Genomic DNA, 27,714 nt, shown 5'->3' with positions numbered 1-27,714 from the left:
AATTAGTGATGTTCGTCAGAAGTGTTGAGGCAGGGTGGCTTCTTCACAGAATGCACATCTGCCTTCACTCTCTGTTACTGGAATTTCCCTGATGTCCTAAGCTCAAAAGAACTATTCCCTAGCACTCTCCACCATACTAGTGTGGGGACCTATAGGTTTCTTTCTGTGGCTTAGAGCACCTTCCTATTATGAGGAAGACAAAACCTGTGGAAAAAAAACTGAGATAAATTGGAATGCAGGAGAGCTAGAGCACCAGAAGAGAAGGACCAGGGAAGAGGAGTCAGGAACTTGTCTGTATTTCTTTGAAGCTCTTCTGTCAGTGTGAATGTGGCAAGCTGTGCGTAAAACTGTGTTAAATGTCACTGCAGGAGCAAAGCAAGGATTGATAGTTTGCAAAGAGCTTGAAGGTGGTCCGGTGGGAAGCTCATCAGGCGGTCAAAGTTGCTGGCATCACTAGAATTACCAGTTCCAGTCAATTAAATGCCCTCTGTTAAATGTCACGTCAAGTTATCAAAATCCATTGTTTTGAGATATGTAACACCAGAGAATAACCTTCTCATGTTTCCCAAGGGAGGAGTCCATCTAAGAACACACATGTTTTAAAACTGAACCTAGACTGGTGGAGTAGATCAGCTTTGCATTGCTGCATCCTTCAAGTCTCTTAAAAGCCACCCTCACCTGCTTGGAAAATGTCCAGCAAGGGGTTAAAATGTGAAATACTCACAGAGCTCCAGAGCAGCCTCCTGTGCAATTCCTTGCCTTGCCTGCAAACAGAGATGCCTTTCTGCTCCTTAGCTCTTCCTGACAAAGTAAACAATCCAGGTCTGTGCCTCCCATCGCTTAGGGAGTTGCAGTAGCCGAGCAGCTCCCAGACTGGTGTCAGGTTGTTGGAGCTCTTTGTTTGTTTGGCATTTTTTCCAGCTCTCCTGCTGGAAAGTAAATAAAATTAAGTACCCCTAGGAAGTTCTTAAGGTCTTTCCAAGATCTCAGCCTCCTGGGCACCATTCCCAAATTTGTGAGAGCTACTTGGTAGTAATCCTGTTTTCACGTTAATATGCTGACTTATTGCCTTCCTGGAAAAAAACATGGGTCTCTGCTTCTGCTCTCACACTGGGAGAGCAGCAACCAGGTGAAAGCCAGCAGAAAATCAGGCCCAGAAAAGCTTCTGTAGGGCCAGCATCTTTCAGGGTGATGTGGATGCGAATCCCAAACTGTGAGCTGCCCATGCTTTTATTTCTGTGGATTTTTGCTCCCTGCTGAAATCCCTTCTGCCTGAGCGTGGTTTTTGCAGACTCAGCCAAATTGCGCTAGTGACTAGAGCCATGCAAACTTCATTGACCAGGTGAGTCATTTCTTAAGGTGGAGCAGGTGGATCAGTCTACCTGGACACCTACGTAGAACTGACTGAACCTCTGTTTTGGTTGAGGTGCTGCTGGTGGGCCAGGCGAGCATGGCTCCCTCCAGGTACCTGTGTTCAGCACTGTCTTTAGGTCCTACCAGCCATGAGAACAGGGCTCTTCCCAAAACATTAAGGAGACCTGTGGGGTTTGCTGCTGCTGTGTGCCTTCAAGCAGCTACAGGCAGCTGCAAGGAATTATAGAGAAAAGAAATCTGGCAGAGGACAGAGAGCAGAGCATTGGAGACCCTGCATTGCTTCCACACAGTCACCCAGACCCCACTGCTCCAAGAGCCCCTTCCCTCCAGCCCAGCTAGCAGAAGTGACCCGGCCCTGTCCCGCTGGATGGGAGGGGACATTTGCTGCCTGTCCCACTGGGCAAAGCCACCAGCTCCATCCCAGCGTTTGTGTTTCCTCCCATTGTGCCAAAGATTATCGGCACACAGCCACAACAATGATGGGTTATCGCGGCACAGCCTGTGTGCTGGAGAGAATAAGTGCAAATGATTAAGTGGCCACAGTAGATTTCCAGGCTATAAATACCCCGAGTGACTCGATATCATAAGGACAAAACTGAATCTCTGTTTGTCTCCACTTCCCTACTGTTCTCTGTCCTTTTTTCTTGGAAATTGCTTGTAGCTGTTTCCTCTCTTCATCTCACTCCTCCTCACTGTCAGCGCCACGAGGAGCACACCAAAGCTGGCATGTCTCCCCTGGGTTTGCAGCAAGACTGCAAGGAAATATTTGTTGTTGTTTCCAGCTGTCACACTGTCTGGCCAAGATCCTGCTCTGCAGCATGAGGCAGTCACTGCCCCACATCACGTAGTCTCAAGACACAGCAGAGGGGGAGACGGAGTCTCATACTGGGGCCGGGACTTCCACATGGTCACAGCAATTCAGGGCCAAAGCCTAAGCTCCTCCTTGTTTCCCAGGCCCTCGATCTCAGTCTGGGTCCACTGAACAGTTGTAAGTTTGATACCTGATGCTCCGAAGTCCATTTTTGCCAAGCTCATTCTTTAACGTTCATCTTCATTTGGGCTCTGAAGGGGACCCTCAAAACAGTGGGCTGCTGGGATTAAGCTGAAGGATCTTCTGCTCTGGATCTCTGGGCCATCCCCAGACAACTGGAGCAAGATTTGTCTGTGAATAAAAGCTCTTGCTTTCACACTGCCATGAACCCTAATCTAAGCCAGCAGAGATAATTATCAGAACAAAATCAAGTTAGATCTAAGGTGGATTTTTCCCTTGGAGCAGTCTGTGCCCTATAAGTTCTGCAGGTCTCCTAGCTAGTGAGGAGCCCCATTATTCCTGGGTCACTGTTGGACCGAACCCCAAACCACCTTCTTCATCTCAGTGGGAGAAACCACAGAGGAGCACCTCTGCTTTAGCTCTGCAGACATGTTTGAGGAGCCCCATTCCTTCATCAGTGCTGGATATTTCCTGTGCAAGGGCCTGTTTATGTTCGAAAATGCCACGGCAGAGCCCGGCCAGCCGGTTCCCCGGCCCCCACCACTCCATCCGGCAGGGCTGTCTCCCAGCTGGACCGCCCCGGTGGGTGTCAGAGCAGATAAACAGCACCTACACAGCCTCCAGCACGGCCCGCAAGTGCGGGGACTTGCGAAAAAGTTGTCCACCAGACATCTGAGCGCATCCTGCGCGGAGCAGCTCCAGCTGGGCTCCCGCACACTGCGGAGGATATCCTATTTGTCTGGCAGAGACGAGAGATAGCGGCTGTCTGGGGTTTTGGCTGTTGTACACTGATATCCTGGCGCGGTGAGTCAGCCTGAGCTCTGGCACGGAGCAAGCGTGGGGGGACATCCCCTCCCTGCCACGGGGACCTCAACCAAATGCCAGCAAGCTGGAATCAGCAGCCGGATGTAGCATGAAAAGTTTGCCATATTTAGATGTGTTTTTCCTGGAGCAGGAGACTCATAAAATGAGAAAGAATTGCCTGGATGCTCTTGCCTCCCTGCTGCTCAGCTGACTTGTTGCATCTCCTTTCTCCTCACAGATGCTAGCACCAAGCCTTGGCTCTATCTGCTGTTCAGCAATCCCATCCATCTTTCTCATTTATCCCTTTTCCAAGCTGGCTCCACTCCACTAAAATAGGTGGAGCAAATGGAACAAACAGTGAGTCACTGATAGGACTTTCATCTTCACAACAGTGCCACATGTTGCTGGTCTCATCTCTTTGACAAACTTTAAAACAAAGCTTGTGTTGGAGCTGACAACTGGTTGCCAGGAGCCTCTGCAGATCTGCGCAGGCACAGCACATCGCTGTGGTCACATCCTTTCTGGGTGCGAGTCACTTGCTCCGTGTCCCCATCAACATCACCAACACAGTTTGACATCACCAGTGTTGGAAGGATCAGAAACAAGCCCCTTAGCACTGGTGAAGAAGCTCAGCCATGAATTCTGCAGGAGGAGTGAGTTGGGCAGGGAGGACCACATTCTGCCCCCATTTCACACTTCACATTCTCCTGAATGTCAGTGGATGGAGAAATCGCTCAGAGACACCAAGTATGAAGAAGCTGAGTAGCGTATCCACACCCTAACAGGATATTAAGTGTGTGTTTAGGTCATCAAGAGCTGTGTCCCATCCTGTATACTAGAGAGGAAAGGACATGTACAATTGCCTTGGCTTTGAAATTAAACCAATAGCATCATCTCTAAAAACAGGCCACAACTCAGCAGGTTCCCTGTGCCCACTAAAGAGATGGCCCTGTGCTTGCTACCTGGTGTGTTTTCACAACCCTTTTTCTTTTAGGGACATGACATGGTTCTGTAGAAGCATGTGTTAAAATGCAGAGTTTGGTAAATCTTTGCGCAGCAAATGGGAAGGTGGCGGAATAATAATTTTCACAGAAAGGTTCAAAAGCTATACAGGGAAATTATATATTTCAGCAACATTTCTCCTGTTTACCGCATTAGGAATTAGCCCTAACTGTTGGAGATAAAATACCCAAGAAAGCCTCCCAGTGAACTATTTCTGTTGCAGCAGGAGTCTCTCATGTTAGGACTGATCTTTCAGGATGGATTTTTCTCTGTTGATGATCCCCTTTGGAAGGCACTAGGCAGCCATGACTCAGTGAGCATCATATTTAATAAGGCAGATTTAAGGTAGTATCTGCTTGATTGGTTTGGTTTGTACTGGTCTTTGGTTATTTCTTTCATTGTTTTTATGGTCTTTTGATTTGTTCAGACATTTTTGGGTCAATTGCCACTGGGTTTAGAAGTTGATCTGTGGCCACAGCCTTCCTTGAGGCTGGATTAATACATATTTATAAATAAAGAGCCTCTAATGGAAGCTGTGGGCACCCCAGCAATACAAAGCACTGTTCTCTGCTCCTTTACAAGCATCTCACACGGCTGTGGTTTCTCTTGACTGATCAAGTTTCCATTTGCTTTTTACCTGTGAGAACAAGCAGAGAATCCAACCCATAAAAATCTAATAATACACCCCAAAATAGTTCAGCTTTTAAATAAAAATAATTTTTTTTTAAAAGGCAAGTAGAACAGAATGGTTTCTGAAGGATAAACTTCAGGGAGGTCTGAAGAAATAAATAAGTCCTACAGTATGCTCAAAGGATCATCCAAGTCAGGTATGGTCAAGCTAAAAAGAACTGAGTGGCCTGTCCCCTGGCCTTTGAACCCTTGCTGCGCTGGAAGAGTTTGTGATACACACTCGGAAAAGGTTAATTTGAACTGATTCGTTAGTGCCAAGGAGTGACTGACTTTAGTTTCAGCAATAATCCCATTGCTTAAATCAGAATATGACAATGTACTTCAAGATCTCCCCCGATTCAGTTGCTTTCTGGGAGGGGTGACGAAGATGGCAAAACGTGCGCTGAGTGGACGCTGCCACCGACCGCGTTGGGGTTGAACGCAGCGTGGTTCTCACACAAGGTGAGCACAGCTGGAGCAAACACCGTGAATCGTCTGTGCTTGATTTGGGTCCGTCCCAGCTCCACCAGAAGCTGCTCATTTCCCTCTTGTCGGCACACCCCAAATCAGCTCAGGCGCCTGGCCAGGGCTGAGGCTCTTAATGCGCTTTTAAATGTTCCAGCATCTATGTAGCTGCTGTGGCAACCAGTGGTGCAAAAAACGAATCGCTTTTAAAAATAAACCTGAGGCTGATGTGGAGGTGGGAGCAGAGAGAGGAAGGAAAGGGGAAGAGCAGCCGAAAGAAAAACGTAGGTCATTAAAGTTGTCCTAAAAGAGGGGGAAAAAAGGTAGAAACATCTGCTGGAATCATTAGCAACTTTTTAGCAGGACTCAGCAGTTTGTGGGCAATTCAGTGAAGAAATTCAGCAGTTCAGCTTTTGTTAGTAACTGCTCACCAGGGTTACTATTAAGAATTACTAAATGCTGGAGAGAGCTTTCCCTGCCAGTGCAAACACCAGCCTCCTCTGTCAAGTTCTTGCAGCACAGATGTGTTTGCAGAATTGAGTTTTGTTGCCCTGTGAAAGCAAACCCAAATGAAATTAAGATGACTACAGCAGCTAAATGAGGATGACTACAGCAGCTAAACAAACACCTTACCATGAGGTTGTCCTTCTTTGCCTGATGATACTTAACCTGGCTGACCTTTAGAGAGCCCTTTTTCCACCTCCTCCACTCCAGCAAGCTGAACAAAACGGGTAACAGAGGGGGGTGGCGTTTCACAGAATAAGTGGCAGCTGTCTTTCTGTAGGAAAACTGAAGAAAATAGTGGTGGAAAAGATCTGTGAGATTCTCTGCTCCCCCCAGGCCGGTGCAGAACTGTTTTATGGCATGGGTTGCCTCAGTCCTCTTTCAGCTTTAACAGTCTGCTGGAATAGTAGCAATAAAAGATGAAGCTGAAAGCACAAATTTTACTCTGTTTTGCTGCCAAAACAAAGAATTGTTCCCAGGTTCCTGCCAGAGCTCTGTGAAACGGCAGCAACGTTTTCAGCCTCCTTAGACTGAGTGTTTTCACTGCACGCTTGAAGGCCAAGCTGCAAATGCAGGTAGAGGCCCCTCTCACCCCATCCTACAGGTGCACAGAAACTCCAAGTTTGTCCCGTTGTATCTGACTCCTGCAGATAACAAAGTTCTGCTTACTCTGTGCTGTTGCTCTAGAGGGGCAGGGGAGCCCCCCAGAATAACCCTTGGACAGCAAGTGCTGAGACCACCGAGGAACCACTGAAGACCAGGAGGAACCCCTCTGAAAGCATTGCCGAGTCAAAGGCTTTTCTGCCTTTAGGCATAAACCTACAGGACCCCACAAGAAGTCCCTACAAAGCACTGGGCACAACCCAGCTGTCTAAATGTAGCTGCCTGGTGCCATTTCAGGTGGGTTAGAGTATCCCCCTGCTAGTCTAAAAGAGTGTGGGTCTCACTGGGTCCTGTGTCATACCTGCCACCCCATGGAAGACATCTCAAATACCTTAGATCATCTAGACAATTCTGTTGAGGCAAGAGATACCAGAACTAAGCTTTCCATAAACCTAAGGTGGATGCTTTGAACTACAGCTGGAGCTGAACAACATACCTGAGTGAAAAACATGTAGAGGTAGCGTTTACTCTTTCTTCAGCTTGCTATTCATCTCACAGTGTGGCCGTAACCTTCACGTGCTTACTCGATGATGAAAGGATGCACTCAGCTTCTGCAAAGAAGATGATCGTCACGAAGCAGTGACTACACTGTGAAGTCATCCCAGAGTCCAGAGTTATATTAATGGGGGCAAATGCTAATATCATCCTGAAAAATCAGCTGCCAAAGTTGGGGACCCAAAAATGGATGCAGCCAACATTGCCTCTTCTTTGAGATGCAAGATCTTGGATAGTAATTGATGCACCATCCCAAACCAAGATAAATTCAGGAACCACATCAATAAGTTCCCCTAAAGATTTGAAGTTACAAAGGCTGTCATGATATCTGATCAACAAAGCTGGACTTAATGTGTGGACTACTTCAGTAGAAGTTGCTGGGTAATTGCCACTTGAAAAATCAAGAGATTTGGACATCCAGTTTATATATCTTGACCTTCATCTTCACAAGAAACAACTACTGTCCCAAAAGGATCTATGAGTTATTGTTGTTTTGGTGTGTTTTATGGGAATCTTGCTAGATAATTTTGTTCCATTACATTTTTTCATAGAACAGGCACTACATGGATTGAATTAAACGTTTGCTAATGGGATAATTGCAGTTCTTAAGAAACAGGCTTTATTGCCAAATGGTTTCTCCTAGGCTGAATTTTCAAAAAATAAGTCTCCGGGGCTTCGTAAACTATTATATGCCATTGGGAACTTCCATGGGTATCATATGTCTTCTTTTTTCCTAGGATCTTTAAAGGAATATTTTTGTTGCTTTTATTTTTCTGTGTAATGACTACAAATGTCTTTGTGTGCCTCACTGTCCAATCTCTCTCTGTTAGCTTAAACATTAAGAATTTGCCATAAACAAACATGACTGGGTAACACCTGCTTCATGTCATAATCTGATTTCTTTTTGGAAGGACGGCATCCAGGCTTGGGTAAAATTACAAGCGCTCCAGATGTGCATTCTGCTGTCAGCTGGCCTAGTGAAATCATTGTTTATTGACAGGTTCCCAAGAGTCAGATAGTTCTCAGTCTGCCAAGAAAGACATGCTGGCTGCACTGAAATCCAGGCAAGAAGCTTTGGAAGAGACGCTGCGCCAACGCTTGGAAGAGCTGAAGAAACTGTGTCTTCGAGAAGCGGTAGGCAATGGACATTTTATAACCTGTCACGCTTTGTTGCTTTCATTGTTCTAGCTTGCTCATTGTTTTGAGGTTCTGTGGAGTCAGGAGAAGAGATTCCTTCCACAGTCACCTCTTGCAAAGCTCATTGTACAGAGGCCTCATGAAGGTCCAGCTCTTTCAACTCCAGATTGCAACATCACAGGACTTTTTGTCCCAGAGAAGGGGAACCATGTCAGTTGGGAACCCCATGTCAGTTGGGAACCCCATGTCAGTTGAGAACCCAGTTGGCTTGGAGCTAGGAAGGTGCTCAGCATCCATGACTGCTGTTTGAAATTGTGTATAAGATGCATTCAGATGGGCTTCTTATTGACTCTGGGAAAATGCAGCTACATAAATTCCATTGAAAGGCTGTCCTGTGTACTGATTCTCACTTCTCAAATGCTTTTGACTGAATTAGCAAAAAAAACCCAAACAAACAAACCACACAAAAAAACAGGCCGATACACTTTTTTCTTGGAGCAGGCCTGACCTTACATGCTTTTCTTCTCCCAGCACATTCTTACGTGCAGCACACAAGGTCTCATCTGCTCTGTGTAGACTCAGTCCACCCAACATGCTCTGGCACTTCTGGAGAGGAATGGCAGTGTGGTGGCCCTTGTGAAGAGGAACCGTTGCGGTCATACCAGGGCATGCAGAACAGCTCAGGAACTCGTAACCTTCCCACTCACTTGCCAGTTCGTTCTTGAAGTACACAGGAGGCCAGTTTAGAGATCAATTTAATGTCTGGGGAAATCACAACACTGCTGCAGATGCATGTGGAGATCAGCAGCAGTGTACACTTGGGTCATTCAGCAATCCTCCTTTGTTTAGGAGCCCTGAAAACCTGAATTTAACAACAAATCCTGGTGTGTAACACAACAGGAAGCTGGTTGCAGACAGTGGCGCTGAGATCTTCCAGTTGTTGCATAATATTTGATGTGTATCTCACCTTTGACAACACTGGGGAAATAGGTCACTGATTCAGCTCTTGTAGCACTTTGTTTTAATTAGTCTGTAGTTTTAACACCAACAAGAATAAGTTGTGGAGAACACCTCTCAACAAAGAAAGTCAGCAGAAATCTCTGCTGCCCCACTTCCCGTCCTTTACTCCACATGAGGAAACCTTTCCCACCGGGGAAGTCCTGGTTGACTTCAGCAAACAGCTCACACTGATAAAGGCCACAGGTATGAGATTCAGTCTTGTAGTCCATGGAGTACAGAGCTGAGATAATCTGCAGGAAGCAATCACATGCTCTTCAGGGTGCGATGGACAAGGTCTGGAGGGTTCTTCTTACCCTGGAAGAATTTACCACCCTAAGGTGAAGTCTTGCAGCAGCACGCATGCAGGAGAAGATGTGCTAGTGCCCCATTTGCAGGAGCTCCCAGCCCAGTGCCTTTGCTTTAACCCCAGCCCCATCTGTGCTGCAGCCTCAAGCGCTTCAGGGAATGCAGGCAAAAGCTCCCTCTGGGGCATGGAGCCAGTGGTAAGAATCACAGAATCATAGAATATTTTGGGTTGGAAGGGACTCTCAAAGCTCATCCAGTGCCACCCCTGCCATGAGCAGGGACATCTTCACCCAGATCAGGTTGCTCAGAGCCCCTTCCAGCCTGGCCCTGAGTGTCTCCAGGGATTTGATATTTCCTTAACATGCTGCAGCAAGGTTGGCCAGAGCCCATCTGTCAGCACCTTAAGAGCTGGTAGAAAGTGCTCGTGCTTTCTGTAGATGATCCAAGAGAGGCAGTTGATGGACATTTGGGATCTAACCCTGTCTTGCAGCCCTGCAGCTCATCCATCAGCAGCCTGCAGTTGGAAGTATTTCCTCTCAGGCTGCCCTTTGTCCTTTGTGCTTTGGCATGGGAATGGCCAAAACAGAGGGAGAAGGCAGAGAACCAGGAGATTAGAAAAGGGTTAAAAGAAGGGGCATGATCAAATAAGCATAGCCAGAGCCATTCAGAATAGTGGCATCAGGTTACTTGGGGCCATCACTACTCCAGTTACTTATTAATTTAGATTACATTTCAGGACTGTGCCTGTGAATACTTTTCAGCTTATGGAGGCAGCATGGTAGCCCACATTAATTTTGTTCTGCTGTAATCTTGGGCATTTTACAGAAGATTATTAACTCTTTCCCTACTGCCCTGCTTCATATTAAGTTAGGGGTTCTAAAGAAAATATCCTCGTTTCCTTTGGGAAGGGATACAGGACTCTGTGGCTTGATGCATCCGCTTAGCGCCACATGTCACTAGAAGGAACATGTTACAGAATAAAAACTGAAATAACCCCACAGGGCTGGAGGGACGGTGCAGAATGGGACTCTGAGACATTTCAACAGCGCCTCTTGCAAGTGGGGGTTGCACATGTCAGCACAGAGCCGTGCCGCAAACCCATTTTACTGGGAACTGCTTGATGGAAAGATTTGAAAAGGCCAGGTCCTTGTTTCCTAGTGACCTGAAAAGAGTAGAAAGAAAAACCCCATTAGGGAGCGGGGGGAGAGGCCAGGGCAGGCGGGGGCCTGAGCTGCGCACTCGCATTAAGGTCAGCTGCTGTTCGGGGGGATTCAGATGATTTAGGTTACTCTGCCAGCTGGATCCTCTCAAGGCTGATGCTAAAGAACACAAAAGCCTTTTGTCCTCCATGGGGAGACGTTTGAGTACAAGGAGTCGGGCTGTGCTCATAGTGGGGCTCCTGCCTTTTTCCGTAGGCATTTGAATGCCTTCAGTTCAGATATGTGTGACTGTATTGTGTAGTCCAAGGGGAAAAAAAAAAAGAAAACCACAATACACAGCATTAACATCAGTATTGATGCTTACTGCTTCCTGTGTTCCCAATATTCCTCAGTTCTGAGGGTCTTCAGATTTTGAACAAATCTTTGCAAATGAACCCGTCATTCTGACAAAGCCTCATCTGCTATTGCTCCAAAGCTGTCAATGACATCATTGGGGTTTGCTCTGATACATGAAGTGTTATCAGACAGGTAATGAGGTACCAGGCACTGCTTTTAGTGACCATTTTCACTGCATTCCTCTCAGACACATCATGAATCAGGTGGGAATGTTTTCCTGTGCGGGTCATAACCTGCATGGCTGTTGCCAGCAGGGCTTTCTGACTCAGCAGACCTGCATCCTGCATGAAGGCTCTCGGATCTGCTCCCCCCCTCTAAGAAGCAGCTCCGCAGACAGAAGCTCCTCTTTCCTGCTCACCCTGCGGCAGAGATGAAAGCGTGTGTGCTGCAGTCTGCTCAGCCCCAGGGCCCAACGCCCTAGGGATGGGCACCACCTACAGACCTACCCTGGCCAGGCCAGAAAAATCTCTATTCATCCACAGGTGGAAGAGAAGTTCCCCACCCTCAGTGTCAGGTCCTGGCATGAGTTTGCAGGGCTGGGTGCTCTCCTTTGTGTTTATCAGATGGCTGGACTGGGTATGGTGTAAATGAAAGCCCGTCATTTTGTGGTCACAGTTCAAGAGCAGCGTTGTGCTTTGCTCTGCTGCAGGATTTCCAAGATCGCTAACAGCACTTTCTGCTTACAGGAGCTCACAGGAAAGCTGCCACGAGAATACCCCCTGGATCCTGGGGAGGAGCCGCCAATTGTAAGGAGAAGAATAGGAACTGCCTTCAAACTGGATGAGCAGAAAATCCTGCCCAAGGGAGAGGTGAGGTTGTGCCCTTCCCTTCCAGCCCTGTGTCCCCATCTCGGGTCTCTAAGACGATCAGTATGCATCACATAGGAAACAGCAGTCCTATAGCCATTTTTGCTTTAAATGACTGCAGTTGGTCATGGTGCCTTTATTTTTATCATCCATCAGAATGGGGAGAGTTGGTGCCCTTAGTTCAGACTTGAAGTAAAGGTTAAACCTTCAAAATTCAGCTCTGGCTTTGCTAGAGGTAACAGGAATAGCTTGGGTGACCGCATGGACCATGACAGTCCCGGCACTCTGGTGACCGAGTGCAGTGACTCGTGCGAGTAGGGAGCACATCAGAGCCCCTTGGGCCATCTGATCCCTACTGCTGCCTTGTTACTGCAAACACAACCTGCTTTCTGCTTCAGTAGCAATCCGAATTCTGATCTCCTCTAACAGGGAGAAAGGCATCAACGTTATCCATCTTAGCCCTGCAATAGCAAGATGACAGCATTTTTCTCTCCAGTCCTTAAACAGAAAAGCCTTCGTCCCTACCTGTGAGAAGCTGGAATTATGTTTTTCTAAGTTTGCCAAGGGGTGTTTGTTCTCTTTCCTTGCTCCCACAATGTGCTGGGTCAGTGCCCTGAACCGTGGTTGTGAAAACAGGCCTGCAGCAGCTGTAAGGCGGGACCAGATTCACAGAACAGCTATTGTCTGCAGAGACGCATTTGTCTCGAGACACTTGTGTATATTCCAGTCTTGAGTTTCCTTTTTATTTTTGTAAGAGGAGAGACTGAAGCTGGTGTGACTGTGCGGTTTAAGGCTCAATTCAGCCAGGGAATTAACTGTTTGTCGTTTTGTTGGCATTTTCCTTCTGCTGAAAAAATAAACAGCTGGAGCTCTTTAGTTTTGTTCTCAATGGAGCCTGGGAGAGGAATTCCACCAAAGTCAAAATATTCATGAACTAGCACATTTAATTAAGCTTTTCAAAGGGAAGCACGGCTTAGCTGAGTTACTCCTAAAACCCCTGCAGTCTGTTGGCTGCTCAGTTATAACCTGATCTCCAGCTTCCTCAGATCTTACTGCTACAAGGCAGCTTTGGGGGCCAGTGAGTGAGGAATCTCCTTACTCGGGTGGCAGGTTAGGTGGGGAGAGCGTGAAGGTAAAGCCGTTCCTTCCCATTGCAGGCACTCTGCCTTTTGGCATCAGCAATCCAAACACGCTGACTCAGCCTTTCTCTACCTCCCTTTTCATCTGTCAAACTTTAAAACTGTGTTGAAAACCATAAATTTCCGTTCTCAAAGAAAGATGTTGAGCTGTGTTTATTTGGCTGCCAGTTTGAGAGCATTTAGAGAGGCCAGTGATGGGTTTTGTGCGCTTTTCAGCAAGTGCAAACATTAGAAACTCAGTTTAAACCAAAGGTGAAATGCTCCCTCAGTCACGTAAATCTAGGACTGATGTGACCAAGTGTGACAAGGACCTGAAGCAAGAGACTTCCATCTTGAGGCAGATGATAGCCCTAATTTTCTGAGGCTTTATTTATAGCAGCCTTGCTAGAAGAAAATAGACAATTATGGCTGGGAGGAAAATGAATATGTTTTTTCTAAGATACACTGAATGATTTAGAAGTGAATCTGTGAAGGTCTGAAATGACAGGTCACATCAAACTCTCTGTACCTTTAGTAAGAGCTTTATCAGAGCAAGACTTGCAGGGAAGGGGTCCTATTGTATTTTTTGGTAATCGCCTCTAACGGGTCCATAATTCCTGACTCTGGGGAGGATTTTTCCAGAAGATGGTGAATCGGGTTCCAGGCCTTAAAACTCCGTGGTATCAAATTAACTTTTAATAAGTTTGGCACTGATAGAGCTTCTAAACTCTCCAAAGCAATCTGGGTGGTGGGTTCAGTCTCTAGTAAAGTGAGGGAAAGGATAATTGTAGTTTTAAGGCAATGCTGACTCACGACTGACAGCAAAGTGATATTTTTTAAGCCAAAAGCCCAGAACAGAAACTTCAGAGAACATCTTAAATTTGATTAACACCCACAGCATCAAGCTCTTGCAGCATACCCCACTGCTAAAGAAAGAAAAAGAATTTGTATTTGCGTAACGGGGATCTCCATGAATAATTGGCTGTCTCTGCTTGCAATTTGAACACCCACCATTCACTAGAAGTAAAAATCTCAGAATTTTTCTTCTAATTTGTAATGTGCTGTGTTAACCTTTCTAGCAGACTAGCACCAAAAACTCCATCAAGCTGGGGAGGGTGACCAGATCTGTTGCAGACAGCAAGTACCTTTGAAGCTCACAGCTTGGGGTCCTGATGTAGACCAGGAATCTCTATATCGGCTTCTGCTTTGCCATAAATTGGCCTGAATCCTTTGACTTTGGAGAATAACTAAAAACCAGTAGGTGGCTTTTGGGGTGCACCTGGCTGCATTTAAAAAACTTCTGAGACCCTGCAAGGGCTCATGTTAGAGGCACTGGTCCATTTTTGGGGAACAGAAAGCCTGCTGTTACACCCTGCCCGCTCTGAAACCACCCTCCTGGCTTGTAACTCCAGAATACAATTTTCTGGTGCAATCAGTTGCAGCAGCCCATAATTACTTCAGCTCATACTCTCTCTTGGACTTTGAGAGCCATGCACCAGGGAGGGATTAGCCATCCTTTGCCTTTTTATCTTTTCCCGAAGAGGTCGGTGGGTGCCAAGCAAACCTCTCAAGAAGGTTAGAGGTGCAGTTTTGCATCAATACATAGTGCTGGTATCAAACGCGGCTCAAATAGAATCATAGAGTAGTTTGGGTTGGAAGGGAGATATGGAGAAAGGAAACAGGGAGAAGGAGTGGGTAGGAGGCAGGTGTTACCCACGAGATGAGTGTAAAAGAAGGAGTGTGTCAGCAGTAGAGCACTGTTGGACTAAGCCATATTGAACGTCATGAAAGGCCAAACAGCACGGCAGGGTTGTGGCTGGAGTGCACATGTCCTCCTTGTACATGTTATCCCTTCCACCAGCACTTGTGTGAGCAGGTGAAGGTGAGGTGGGTACGCTCAGGGAGGCCCTGAGCTGAGGGGAGCAGCATCATCGTGAATGCTTTGCTGATGGAGAGCCTTGGTTGGAGGCCACTGGCCAGGTTCAGGGGGAGCTTCCCCAGAGCTGGGCCAGGAGAGTTTGTTGGTAGCCAAAATCCTCTTGCCTTTTCCCAGGAGGCAGAGCTGGAGCGCCTGGAAAGGGAGTTTGCCATTCAGTCCCAGATCACCGAGGCTGCCCGGCGCCTGGCGAGCGACCCGAACGTCAGCAAAAAGCTGAAGAAGCAGAGGAAGACATCCTACCTGAACGCCCTGAAGAAACTGCAGGAGATCGAAAACGCCATCAATGAGTATCGTATCAAATCTGGAAAGAAGCCAACCCAGAGAGCCTCCCTGATCATAGATGGTAAGCGGGACATAGCATCAACAGCATCACGGAAGGTTCTGTGGAGGTCAGGGAGCAAAATTCTTGCCTTGAGGCACAAATTTGCCCTCCCTGCTCTTCTCTGTCTTGTCTGGAGGCCTCCATGGATGCTGGCAGTCAGGCTGTCCTCTCCCGTACCAGCACACTGGTGTCTGGGCTGTGTGCCGTGTGTTACGGATGTGCTGGTTCACAGCACAAGAAGCGATGTCACGCTGTAGATTATAGGCATGTCAGGAAAGCAGACTGTGACTCCTTTGTTCATCTATAGAACTGCTCTGTTAACGTCTCCTCCAGAGCGGTGCTGTACAAATGTAATTAATGTTAGCAGATTGGGGTGAGCTCTCTAGCTGAAAGGCATCTGTAAAATCAAAGTGGTAGCAGTGTCATCGCTGTGTTCAAATGCTTCTCTTTTTCTTTTTTTTACAATGTAATTCTCAGGGCACTTTATGGTTTACTGGGTTGTTGATTGGTTTTTCATGAAATCCATTAACTTTCTACTGCAGTTCTTTCTCCCTTGCTGATTTTGCCCTTTCCCTTTGACTTGCAGAGCTTTTCTCTGTGCCTTTGTAGCAGGAACTGAGATGAGAGCTGCTGTATTTGTGACCTGGGTACCAAGTTGCACCGCAGTCGGGGATAACAGACAGCCGTGAGGACACGGGTTGGCGGAGGCAGCTCACACATGTGCATACAAAAGACATGAGAGCTCCTCCTGCTGCTACAGAGGATGCTCAGAAAGCATTTCCCTGAATTACACAAAACTGATACCTAATGTGACCCTTTAGTTAGCAACAGGATGATCATTTTAAGGAGCTGGATATCAAACCCAGAGTCGTTAAGGCCTGAGATATAAATCTTGCTGATGGCACCGTGCCATTTCGCATCCTCTGGGGATCTCAGCTCTCTATTGTGACTCAGTCTTAATCCCTGTTAATTGAAAAGACTTAGCAGCTCCTTGAAAGGCAGCCTGCTAGTGAGAGACCTGGCCTGCAGCTCTGCCCTCCCAGGCTGAGAGTGGGCTGAGTCAGTTGTTTATAGGAATCTTGCCTCTCAGCTGTGCGAGGAGGAAGACGTGGGTGAGTGCTTATGTCTAAGACCTAGTGGATGAAGATTGTGCTGCGGTTCAGTGCCTGGTCACTGCAATTCTCAGGAATGTCTGACCATCTTTGTATTTTCTTCCCTTCAGAAGGAAACATTGCCAGTGAAGACAGCTCCCTCTCGGATGCACTTGTTCTCGAGGATGGTATGTTGGCTGCTGTGTGTTCTAGAGGGCAGGAAGGAAACAGGGAGGGATGTGTGAGCTCCTGCTTGATGCTCAAAATGGAGGAACTGTTCTGTGTAATAATCCATTCAAATATCCCAGTAGTAAAAATACTTGGTCTCCCCTGACTCCACCTTGTAGTAGGACATCAGGCCTGGAGTAGTGAGCATTGCCATGGTTACTGCTCTGGATTCTTTCAAAAGACAGTCGCAGAATTGCCCTTTATTTTCTCTTAAAGTTTTGGTTGTTTTAATGTATCGCATGCTCTTGCTGGTTATTCACCCTTAAAATGGAAATGTGAGCCAGTGCACTTTTGAAAGTTGAGTTTTCAGGTTGCTTCTGGACCCAGCCAGGGGAAGCAGGGTAAAGAAGCAGGTTCTGGAGGTGTGATCATAGAATCATAGAATCATAGAATGTCGTGAGTTGGAAGGGACCCACAAGGATCACGGAGTCCAACTCCTGTCCCTGCACAGGACAACCCCACAGTTCACACCATGTGTCTGAGGGTGTTGTCCGGTCTCATCTTGAACACTGTCAGGCTTGGGGCCGTGACACCTCCCTGGGGAGCCTGTTCCAGTGTCCAGCACCCTCTGGGTGAAGAACCTTTTCCTAATGTCCAACCTAAACCTCCTCTGGCGGTGTTCCCTGGGGCTGTGCTGCCATTGGAGGTATTGCACAGCCATCACCTCTCTCCCTTCTTCTCTTCACAGAGGATTCTCAGGTCACCAGCACAATATCCCCTCTCCAGTCCCCACACAAAGGACTCCCTCCCCGGCCACCCTTGCACAACAGGCCTCCTCCTCCGCAGTCACTGGAAGGCCTCCGCCAGATGCATTACCACCGCAACGACTATGACAAGTCCCCCATCAAACCCAAGATGTGGAGTGAGTCATCCTTGGATGAACCCTATGAGAAGGTCAAGAAACGCTCCTCACACAGTCATTCCAGGTGAGCCAGCTATCTTGAAGCCCCATCACACAGACGTCTTCTGCTTCCAGGAGGCCCTTTCAGACCCTTTCAAAATTTCTTAGAATCATAGACTAGTTTGGGTTGGAAAGGACCTTCAAAACTCAGCCAGTCCAACCCCTGCCATGAGCAGGGACATCTTCACCCGGATCAGGTTGCTCAGAGCCCCGTCCAGCCTGGCCTGGGATGTCTCCAGGGACGGGGCATCCACCACCTCTCTGGGCAACCTGGGACAGTGTTTCACCACCCTCAGTGTAAAAAAAATTCTTCCTCACATCCAGCCTGAATCTCCCCTCCTTTAGTTTAAAACCATCACCCCTTGTCCTATCACTACAGGCACTGCTAAAAAGTCTATCCCCATCTTTCTTATTGGCCCTTTTAAGTACTGAAAGGCCACAATAAGGTCTCCCTGGAGCCTTCTGTTCTCCAGCTGAACACCCCAACTCTCTCAGCCTGTCCTCCCAGCAGAGCTGTTCCAGCCTCAGATCATTCCTGTGGCTCCTCTGCCCCTCTCTAACAGGACCAATTTACAAAGCCATCCCTTACCAAAAGGAAACTTTTAGGTGTTTTGGCCAATGGGCATGTCATAAAAATAGGCTGCAGCCACATAACTGCCGCTTGATATCTCAATGTTATTTTAAAAAACATTGAGAAAGAAAGGATGATGTTGGATTATCTGAGGGCTTCAACAGGGATTGCTCTTGACCTCTGACTACTGCAGAAGCACAAGTTCTGGGACACAGCTCAGAGCAGCAGCTGACCCAGCTCCTACTCACCCCCATGGGATCACAGGCACATGCCAGAGATCTGGAGGAGGGCTTGAGAACCCCTTCCCCAAATTCCTGCCTGGGAACTGAAGCCGAGTGTTTGCTCTGCAGCAGCCACAAGCGGTTCCCCAGCACCGGGAGCTGTGCTGAGGCAGGAGGGAGCAGCTCACTGCAGAACAGCCCCATCCGGAGCCTCCCCCACTGGAACTCCCAGTCCAGCATGCCGTCGACGCCAGATCTACGGGTACGCAGTCCGCACTACGTCCACTCCACACGGTAAGTCTTCCTAGCTCCGGTCTCACCTTGCTTACCCTGAAATAAATATTCTTTCCTTTATCCTTCCCCCAGGGTATGAATTAATTCCCAGGTCAGGAAAGGACACAAACCAGTCCTATTCACTGATCAGAGGCTCAAGTGCTGTTGCCAGTAGGGAATCTCTCCTGAACTGAGATCCTAAAATCACTTCAGATAAATGGGATCCTGCTCCTCATCTCCCTCTTTTCAATCAGGCTTTTCTTCCGCTGGGCCCTTTCATCTCAGGGACTGTTAACAGGCGCTACAAACCCGTGCCATGTTTAAAAGGGATGTGGTGCTACTGCTAAATGCTGCAGTAAATTCCTCAGTGGATCCAGCTGGAGATAACATGTTGTTTCCTGTCTGATACGAAATCTTGAGTAGTATTAATTCTGTCTCATAGATAAAAGGTTTACATCTGTGTGACCTTATGTGGAGAGAGAGCCTGCATAAAGCAATCCACCTGAGGATCCAGGTGACATTGGAATAAGCCCAGGGTTGACAGAAGAAAGAGCTGAAGTGTGTAAGGGAGGTGATTTGATGTGGCCCAATTTGTCTCCAATTTTCAGGATAATTTCTACAACCTGTTCAGTGTCATTGCTATTTTGCTGCCTTGGGAAGCAGAGCTGGGCCAAAGCTGTGCGCTGTTAGGTATCCTGCCCTAAGGGGTGGTGCTAACATCATTTAACGTGACATAAATCAGGAGACATGCCAACACATCAGACTTGGGCAGCAACGATACAAGGCATTAAAGCCCTGGGTTAAGTTAAGTTTGTTACAAGTTTTTGGCTGAGACTAGCTTTCAAGAGTGCAATCTTTGTTAACACTGGAGCCAAGCTGCGTGAGAAATGAGCCTGGCACGGGGCTTGAGAAGTGGCCTTGACCGGGTTGGGCCCATTTGGGTGTTTGAAACAACCATTGTGCAGTCTGTGGCTTTTTCATGAGCTGTCTGCCCATCCATCATGCGGGTGTGTGACCTGTCGCGGGGTGCTCCTGCTCCTTGAATGGATGGCTGAAGCTCTCCAAACAGCCAGTGTGAGTAGAGACCACCCAGACTTGGCTGTGAGTCGAGCCTTGAACACTGCAATTCAGGGTGTTTGCCTGAAGGGCTGTCACCCATTGACAGTCCTACATGTGCTACCTAGGGCTGGGCCCTGGTGACACCTTGCTGCTTGACAGTAGTGACTTTTTAAATGGCCAGTGGAGAAATCACTGCATTTTGGGCTAAGTATGGGCAGTCTGTCTGTCTGTCTCACACCAGGTGGATTGTACCTGGGCAGGCATTTACGGGTTGCTTGCAAGGAAGTCCTGCTGTCTTTGAGGCTAAGGACTTGGGATTTGCAGAGCTGAAGCGAGGTGAACCTAGAAGCACAGGGACGATGCTGATCCAGCCAGCTCTGCCATGGGTTCACACCAGCAAAGCTGGGGCTTGAGATCCCTGAGTTTTGCCCTGCAGACTGGGTGGCAAACCACAGAGGAATTGGGGTGGGCAAGGGTTTATGTCCCACGTGGTGCTGCAGACTGAATGCCACCACCAAGGAGACTGGACAGGAACAGGAACAGGACCTGATCACCCCAAACCCAGTATCAGGGAAGCAAGTTGCTTTGCAGGCAGCAGCCCCATGCAGTGCTGGAGTGGTCCAGGTTTCCAATGCCCTCAGATTCCCTTGCCAGCGTCTGGCCTTGTGCGCAGAAGGGGATGGGAACTGCTTTGTCCTGTTGACTTACAAGCCTGTTTGGTTTTTTTCCTGGTACCTGCAGGTCAGTAGACATCAGCCCAACCAGACTGCACAGCTTAGCTCAGCACTTTAGACACCGGAGCTCCAGTTTGGAGTCACAAGGCAAGCTCCTCGGCTCAGAAAATGAGACAGGGAGCCCCGATTTCTACACCCCAAGGACTCGTAGCAGTAACGGCTCTGACCCCATGGACGACTGCTCTTCCTGCACCAGCCATTCCAGCTCTGAGCATTACTACCCCGCTCAGATGAACCCCAACTACTCCACCCTGGCAGAGGATTCTCCGTCGAAAGCCAGAGAGCGGCAGAGGCAAAGGCACAAATCGGCGGGCAACCTGGTCTCTTCCAATTCAGGGAGCATGCCCAACCTGGCTGCGAGGAACGGGACAGGACATCACCGCGTCTACCTGCACAGCCAGAGCCAACCCTCCTCCCAGTACAGGATCAAGGAATATCCCTTGTACATCGAGGGCAGCTCCACACCCGTGGTGGTGCGGAGCCTGGAGAATGACCAGGAGGGACATTACAGCGTGAAAGCACAATTCAAAACCTCCAACTCCTACACGGCGGGGGGGATGTTTAAGGAGAACTGGCATGGGGATGAAGTGGACTCCATCAGGCTCACCCCCTCCCGCTCCCAAATCATAAGGACTCCGTCTCTGGGCAGGGAGGGCCATGAGAAAGGCTCGGGTAGGACTGCCGTGTCGGACGAGCTGCGGCTCTGGTACCAGCGGTCCACGGCCTCCCACAAGGAGCACAGCCGCCTCTCGCACACGAGCTCCACTTCCTCGGACAGCAGCTCCCAGTACAGCACATCTTCGCAAAGCACCTTTGTGGCGCACAGCCGGGTCACGAGAATGCCTCAGATGTGTAAAGCAACGTCAGGTGAGACCAGGGCAAAGGGGTGGGAGGGACAGGGGGGTAACCCTGGGGGGCAAACCTTGCCCAAATTTTTTCCATGGGAATTGTCACTTTGCATTGATGGGCTCAAGAGACACAGAGGGACCAAACCACCGTTGTTGCTGGATCTTTCCTCACACTGCAATTGGGTTTCGGGTGATGGAGAAACCATGAGTGTGTCCCTCAGGAATCCCAGCAAGGGGAGCAATGAAGCAAGTGGGGGCTCAGCACAGACTAGGAGGATTCATGTCGTCAGTGAAACACCAAAAGCCTGAGAAAAGTAAAATGGGGAGCATCCCAGCCCCTCCACCCCCTGCAAAAATGTTTGAGCGATGACATCTTTGTGCGCTGCTGAGACTTGGTTTTCCCATGCAGCTCCAGTAGCTGTGCTAATAAATGTCCTGAAACTCAGAGCACTTAGGTTTGTGCAGTATTATGCCTCTCTGTCATGTACAGAGCTTTGCGCTCCTCTGTGCTGTTAATATTAAATGGTAAGAAAACAGTCAAATTCATTAGACCTAGGAGGCCCCTCTGTGTCATGAAACAGTCCAAGGTTAAATATTTACTGGCCATTAGTCACCACCGAACAAGCCAGTTTGGACAGATCAAGGACTTGCTAAAAAACTGAATTAGGCCCCACCTGGACGGGATTACAGGTTAATCAGTTTGCACTATGCCCACCCCCACCCTTCCATGTGCCTCAGCCTTGGCTTGCGAGACACGGTCACTCTGGCCTCACTCGCCACAGGCCCTCACGGCTCCCTGAGAGGACCAGGACATTGTCCACCCGTGCTGGCTGTTGGCTTTCTGACATCTCAACATCTCACCAGTCCACAGGGACCACCACACTGACACCTGTGGGGCTCTGTAGTCACTGCTGACTCCATGTTTAACACCAGGCTCCTCATTGGCCACCAATATCTGCCCGAGAAGAGGCTGATTTATCTGTGATGCCCAGATGTGGACCAAGAGACAATCAAGTAACTGATGGAACTGTTCAGTGTCTCCATATGAAAATCTGTCTTCCCTCCTTTGGTTAATTTGGCATTTCTGTTTCACCCAGCAACTCAAAATGCTTGAACACTGGAAAGCTTTGCCTTGCTGAGCTTTGGAAACTGTACCCATTAAGTCAGGTGATCTAGAGAGGAAAATGGTGGCATTGGGGGGAGAGCACGTAAAAATTGCTGTCAGTCAGTCTGTTTCTTCACCCAGCTGCATCTTTACATCTAAATGTGATACCTGGGCAGCACAGTGCTAAGTGTGCTCAGTAATCACCACTGGTCGTGACCAGTTGACAGAATAGATTGGTTTTGCATTCAGCGTCAGCTCCCAGTTACAGCTGTGGGACGACACTGACCTTGGGGGCTATTGTCTCCAAGGAGCAGATTAAAATCTGTTGGTCTCTTCAAATTTAATTTGGCAGCACCTAAAGAATTTAACAGCACAGAAGAGGATGCCAGGTAGAAACATCCATCATTTTAGCTGATTAGCCCTAGCTGGTAGGTCTCTGGGACTTCACACTGCCCTTCCAAGAGGATTATACTTCTAGGCATATATTAAATTTGTAGGGTCAACTCTGTATGGACTTGAGGAAGAGGAAAGATCAGTCATGTGGATTTCTTAGCTAGACACTCACTGGGGAAACTCCCCCCGGAACCACTGCAAATGGTACATTTTTGGTTCAGCTTGCTTCTGTCTTCATTGAAGTAAGATAAGCCTTACTCTGGTGCCATAGCAGTAGGGTCAGCAAAGCCCAATTTCGATTTATTACAAGATAGATGCACAGTGAAAGGTAATTTTAGCTTTTGAAATCTTCAGGGCTGCCTTCCTCCTCTGCACCTGAGGCGGTGTACCTGGCTCCAGGGGACACACAGCATCTCCCACCGCCCCTGGAAGCAGGAGCTGAGCCTGACAGGCCGGGCTGTTCCAGCTCAGGTCCTGTGGAGCTGCACAGCCCGGCCCCACCAGTCCAGGCAGCAGCAAATCTGGTTGGCTTTTGCAATGAGAGCGGTGCGGTGTCTCCCAGGCCAGGCTGGGGAGAGCCCAGGCTGTGTTCAGCTGGAAACCGGGTGAACTGAATCATCCTTCTGGGCTCCCCAGTATAAGACAAAGAATTACTGGAGGGAGTCCAGTGGAGAGCTACAAAGATGATGAGGGGTCTGAGACATCTTATGGGGAGAAACTGAGAGAGCTGGGTCTGTTCAGCCTGGAGAAGAGAAGCTGAGACGGGATCTCATCAGTGTTTATAAATATCTCAAGAGTGGGTGTCAAGAGGAGGGACCAGATTCTTTTCAGTGGTGCCCAACAATTGGATGAGGGGCAAGAGGAACAGACTGAAGCACAGGAGGTTCCATCTGAATGTGAGGAGAAACTTCTTTACTTTGAGGTGCCAGAGCCCTGGACCAGGCTGCCCAGAGAGGTTGTGGAGTCTCCTTCTCTGGAGACATTCAAAACCCACCTGGACACATTCCTGTGCGATCTGCTCTGGTGAACCTGCTTTAGCAGGTGGGTTGGACTGGGTGATCTCCAGAGGTCCCTTCCAACCCCAACCATCCTGTGATCTGTGATTCCTGCAGAGCTGAGGATGGATCCAGCCCATGACACGCAGCAGTGTCAGCAGCAGGCTGGCTGCTCCCGTGCCACGTTCGGGCACAACCATCCGGGAACAGGTTGAAGTCTGACTCCCAGGCTGTATTTGCTCACAGCTGGACATGTTTCTGCTGGTCCAAGCAGCTGATGCTTCTGAACCACCCTGACCTTTGCACCCTCACCTCACCAGTTCTTTTTCTCCACCCTTCGGTTGTTTTTCAGCTGCCTTACCTCACAGCCAGAGGAGTTCAACACCGTCAAGTGAACTAGCAGCCACGCCACCAGGCAGCCCCCACCACATCCTCGCATGGCAGACTGGGTGAGTGTCCGTGCGAGCAGGTTGGAGAATTCACCTCACTCAGTGCCAGTGAGAAAATCCTCCCCGCACACAAGCAACAGCGATAGGAATCATTTTCCAGGTGCCTACTGCATTTCCAGCCTCCCACCCGTGCTCTCGTAGCGGTGGAACTCTAGTTTAAGCTGACCAAGGCACGGCACAGCCATCTGCACCCAGCAGTGCTGCTCCAAGCAGATCCGCGGTGAAAGAAGCCTTGCAGGTTCTTCCTGCTTGGACAGTCTCCTTCCTCCAATGTTCTGTATGTTGAAATAGCTCATCTTATTTTATAAACCATCCCACTGGCTTTCCAGACCAAGGAGGTCATTGCTGTAAAGGCAAGGTTAGGTGCCTACCATATTTGTGTGTGCAGTAACCACATTTTTCTGCTAGGTTTTCCCTGGTAATGTGTCTTAATGACTATTAAGCGCATCTTTTTTCAGCTACCACTAATTTAATGTGCTTCACCAAAGCGTGAGTGAGTCATTCCATGCAGGTAGCCATTACTCATGTAAATGTAAATATAGTAATTGGGTTCTTTGGCACCTCTTTGTGAGGCAGGGAGTTCCAGGAGTAAACAAAAAACCTTTTCCAAGCTCCCATGGGTATTCTCTAGTAATCTCCTGTAATTCTGTCTTGCCACATGAAATAAAGATAATTTCCAGGTCCCGACTAACTCAGCATGTCCCAGATTTTTGCATGTAAATGGAGTTTGGTGAGATCAGCTAGAAAGTTTCAGACTACAGCCCTGAAAATACCGTAGGCCCTAGAGTAGGAAAACAGACATGATCCCCTGAGTTGTGAAGCAGGACCGGTTACTTTGCAGACATTTTGCTGTGCAGCCACTGGAAAAATCTAATGCTCTTTAATTTCTTCTGGTCACCTATGACCCCTGTTTTGACCTCTGTTTTTACTCCAACACTGCTCGTGACTGCACTTTAAAATGGAGATGAGGAGAACCGTAACCACAGCCCCCTTAGGCCTACCTTGGATTTTAAATTCACATACTTGACATCCAGTCTCACATGGTCCTTGCATGTGCTTCCAGCTGTAGAAAAGGAAAATTTTCCTGGTCCCATTTCACAAAAAGTGAAGGGATTGTAGGACAGGCAAAACAGCAGCTATCTTGAATGTACACTGAGATTTCCACTATTAAAGGTTTGAGTCTTGACTCTAATCTTAGTCTCCATGCCAGTCCTAATTCCTCTAAATATCTCCGTGATGATCAGAAGTAAAACTGGTGAGCAGCCAGCTGAGAAATCGGGGAATTGGATTAGATGATGTTTTGAGGACCCTTCCAATCCCTAACATTTCGTGATTCTGTGAAATCTGTTGGAAAAATCCCAACTTTTTCATATTTTCCTATCCGAGAGAACTCGTGCACCCAGTCTCTCACAGCAAAAATGCATCAACCCAAATTCTTAGCTGGTGAAGGTGAATTTACCCAGATTTAAAGCTCAGGCCATGCACCAACAACCAGCGCAAAAGGAGTTTGAGACAAATCAGCACTTATTTTGTGCTGGAGCATAACACCCAAGATGTACATGTAAATACAGTAGAAGCAGATAAAATTTGCCATTAGATGCACAACACAAACTCTGCCGCTGCAGGAGCAGATAGTGCCCTCCCAGCACAACTCAAAAGACTGACAGTTCTCCCCACATGTTTTTGTGTCACTAACTTTTTTCTGAAGATGATTCATCAACTTGTTTCCCCACTGGATTAATAAGCTCGTAACAATGTCTGTGTCACTTCTTTTCTTTAACATTTCCTCTCTCCTCTTTCCTCCTTTTTTTGCTCTCCTTTGTTCAGAGAAGCAACAGACAACTCACCCACTATGGATGAGTCTCAGTCTCCAACCCACCAAAGTACTGATGAATAGAGGTATAGTAAGGGAACGTTTTGTTCTTTCCTCATTCTGCCTTACAGTCTGTGAACAGGGCGTGAATAACCGGCATCCCGCTGTCCCACAGGAGCAGCCTTTTCATTATGTGCCCGTTTGTTTGGCAACGAGGCTCCTTTCAGCTCTTGGAAGAACAACTTGAAAGCATCCCGGAGCCCTCTCTGTGGCTTTTCGGCCAGTTTTCAGCTGTGGGGTTTTCCCCTGCGAAAGGACTTTAGTCCAGGCCGCCGTGCATTTATGCAGAGGTTGAATTGGCACAGAGAGCGGGCGGTGGTGACAAGTTTCTGACTGGGGACATTTCGAAGCAGCGTGGGCAAAGTGCTGTGGGGGGAGTCTGGGAGCAGCGTGGCTGGGAGATGAATGGGGACCTTGTGGGACCTGGATGGGGCTCCCAGCCGTGGCACCCAGCACCCCTTTCTCCTCCCTCCCTACCGCAGAGCAGGGATGAGGTTTCACAGAGCGAGAAGCTTCCCTGGCCCCGTTCCTGTGGGAATACAGAGGGGGAAGGGTGTCAGGAACATAAAAAAAACCCCTCAGAGTATTTCAATTTTAATTAAACTGCTGTCCCGTCTGACACTTTCATTTGAATCTACAACCATTCACAGCTGGCATCTGTCAAGTATTTCAAGCCCAGCTTTCCAGAGATAACCCATAAACTGCTGTACTCCAGCACAGAGCTGGGAAACAAAAGGCTCTTTAACATGCAGATGTTGATGCCCTTGCTCAGGTTCAGTGTTAGGGAAACCAGGTGGAGAACAGGACAGGGGCAGCAGGAACTGCTGGGCTGCGTCAGATTTGAGACCAGTCCTGCGAGGCGGGGAGGGAGCTGAGGAAGGATGAGAATCCCACAGTAAACATATATAGAAAATGCATCTCCCGCTTTTGGCCTCAAAACAAGCCCTAGCTTGGAAATTGGTTAAAATCAAAGTATGAGGGAGACACATAAATTCTGGGTATTACTATGCGAATACACCAGTCACTTTTCAAAATATCAACAAGATTTTGACCTCAGTGTTTTCGTCTGGCAAGGAGCTCCACAGGCTGAAGCCAGGAGCCAACCCTGATCAGTGCCTTAACATAAATAGCAAAGAAAATTCCCATAAACTGTCTCATCTGCTCTGTGCAAACAAACAAAAGGTCACGCAGCGAAAGAAAAGCAGTTGCTTGTCAAGAGAGGTGCCCCAGGATGAGGACTAGGCTACCCACAACAAAACCATGGTCCTTTCCACAAGGGACCTCGCACCTCTCACTAGTCACTTCCCAGCGCATCCCTGAGCCCTGTAACCCCAGGATCGCCAGGTGATGCACAGAAGAGCTGCAGGAAAGCACCAGCACCCTCCTCCTGCCGTGTTCCCACTCAGAACTGCAGCCCATGCCCGGGGCTGCTCTACAGACTTGCTCCTTGAAGAGCATCCTACTGAAAGTCTCTTTGCCCCAGCTGACTGCCAGGCAGGAAAGTGAGACCAAGCCCTTGTGGGGAGGCAGAGCGCTGCTGCTGCACCCCCAGAGGGAAAGGACTCGTGCAGAGAAGGCAGAGGCAGGTGTGGTACCATGGGTGGTGGGATGGACACGGCTGGTGAGGTTGGCCACAAGCTCTCAGCCTCCAGCAGCTGCTCTGCCCTCTTGTAGCACATCTCTGCAAAGCCCCTGCAAGCTGGAAACACAACAGCTCTGCCAGCTGCCATCTGGGCATCATCCAAAACCCCAGAGAGGCTACCAGAGCTCAGCTTTCTGCCTCCTGGCCCCAGGCGGGTTGCTGGGGACAGCGGGACTGCTGG

General features: G+C 48.5%; 1 protein-coding gene across 3 annotated transcripts in view; it reads left to right on the top strand.

Annotated features, from left to right (window-relative positions):
* The window catches only part of FRMD4A (FERM domain containing 4A), a gene marked incomplete at both ends in the record, with an annotated part of 384,638 nt that extends 358,723 nt beyond the window's left edge, over positions 1 to 25,915 (top strand). For all 3 annotated transcript variants that reach the window (XM_080354261.1, XM_080354260.1, XM_080354259.1), the window contains 9 exons: positions 7,968 to 8,101; positions 11,652 to 11,774; positions 14,943 to 15,171; positions 16,373 to 16,429; positions 17,158 to 17,395; positions 18,292 to 18,456; positions 20,236 to 21,095; positions 23,922 to 24,018; positions 25,846 to 25,915. In XM_080354261.1, the coding sequence (XP_080210387.1) occupies positions 7,968 to 8,101; positions 11,652 to 11,774; positions 14,943 to 15,171; positions 16,373 to 16,429; positions 17,158 to 17,395; positions 18,292 to 18,456; positions 20,236 to 21,095; positions 23,922 to 24,018; positions 25,846 to 25,915 (1,973 nt within the window). The remainder of the gene's footprint in view (positions 1 to 7,967; positions 8,102 to 11,651; positions 11,775 to 14,942; positions 15,172 to 16,372; positions 16,430 to 17,157; positions 17,396 to 18,291; positions 18,457 to 20,235; positions 21,096 to 23,921; positions 24,019 to 25,845) is intronic.
* Between the last annotated feature and the right edge of the window lie 1,799 nt (positions 25,916 to 27,714).

The sequence above is a fragment of the Nesoenas mayeri genome (genome assembly GCF_963082525.1).
Source record: "Nesoenas mayeri genome assembly, chromosome: 1".
NCBI lineage: Eukaryota > Metazoa > Chordata > Aves > Columbiformes > Columbidae > Nesoenas > Nesoenas mayeri.
Note: the sequence above shows the minus strand (reverse complement) of the source record. Positions and strands in the feature narration are given on the sequence as shown.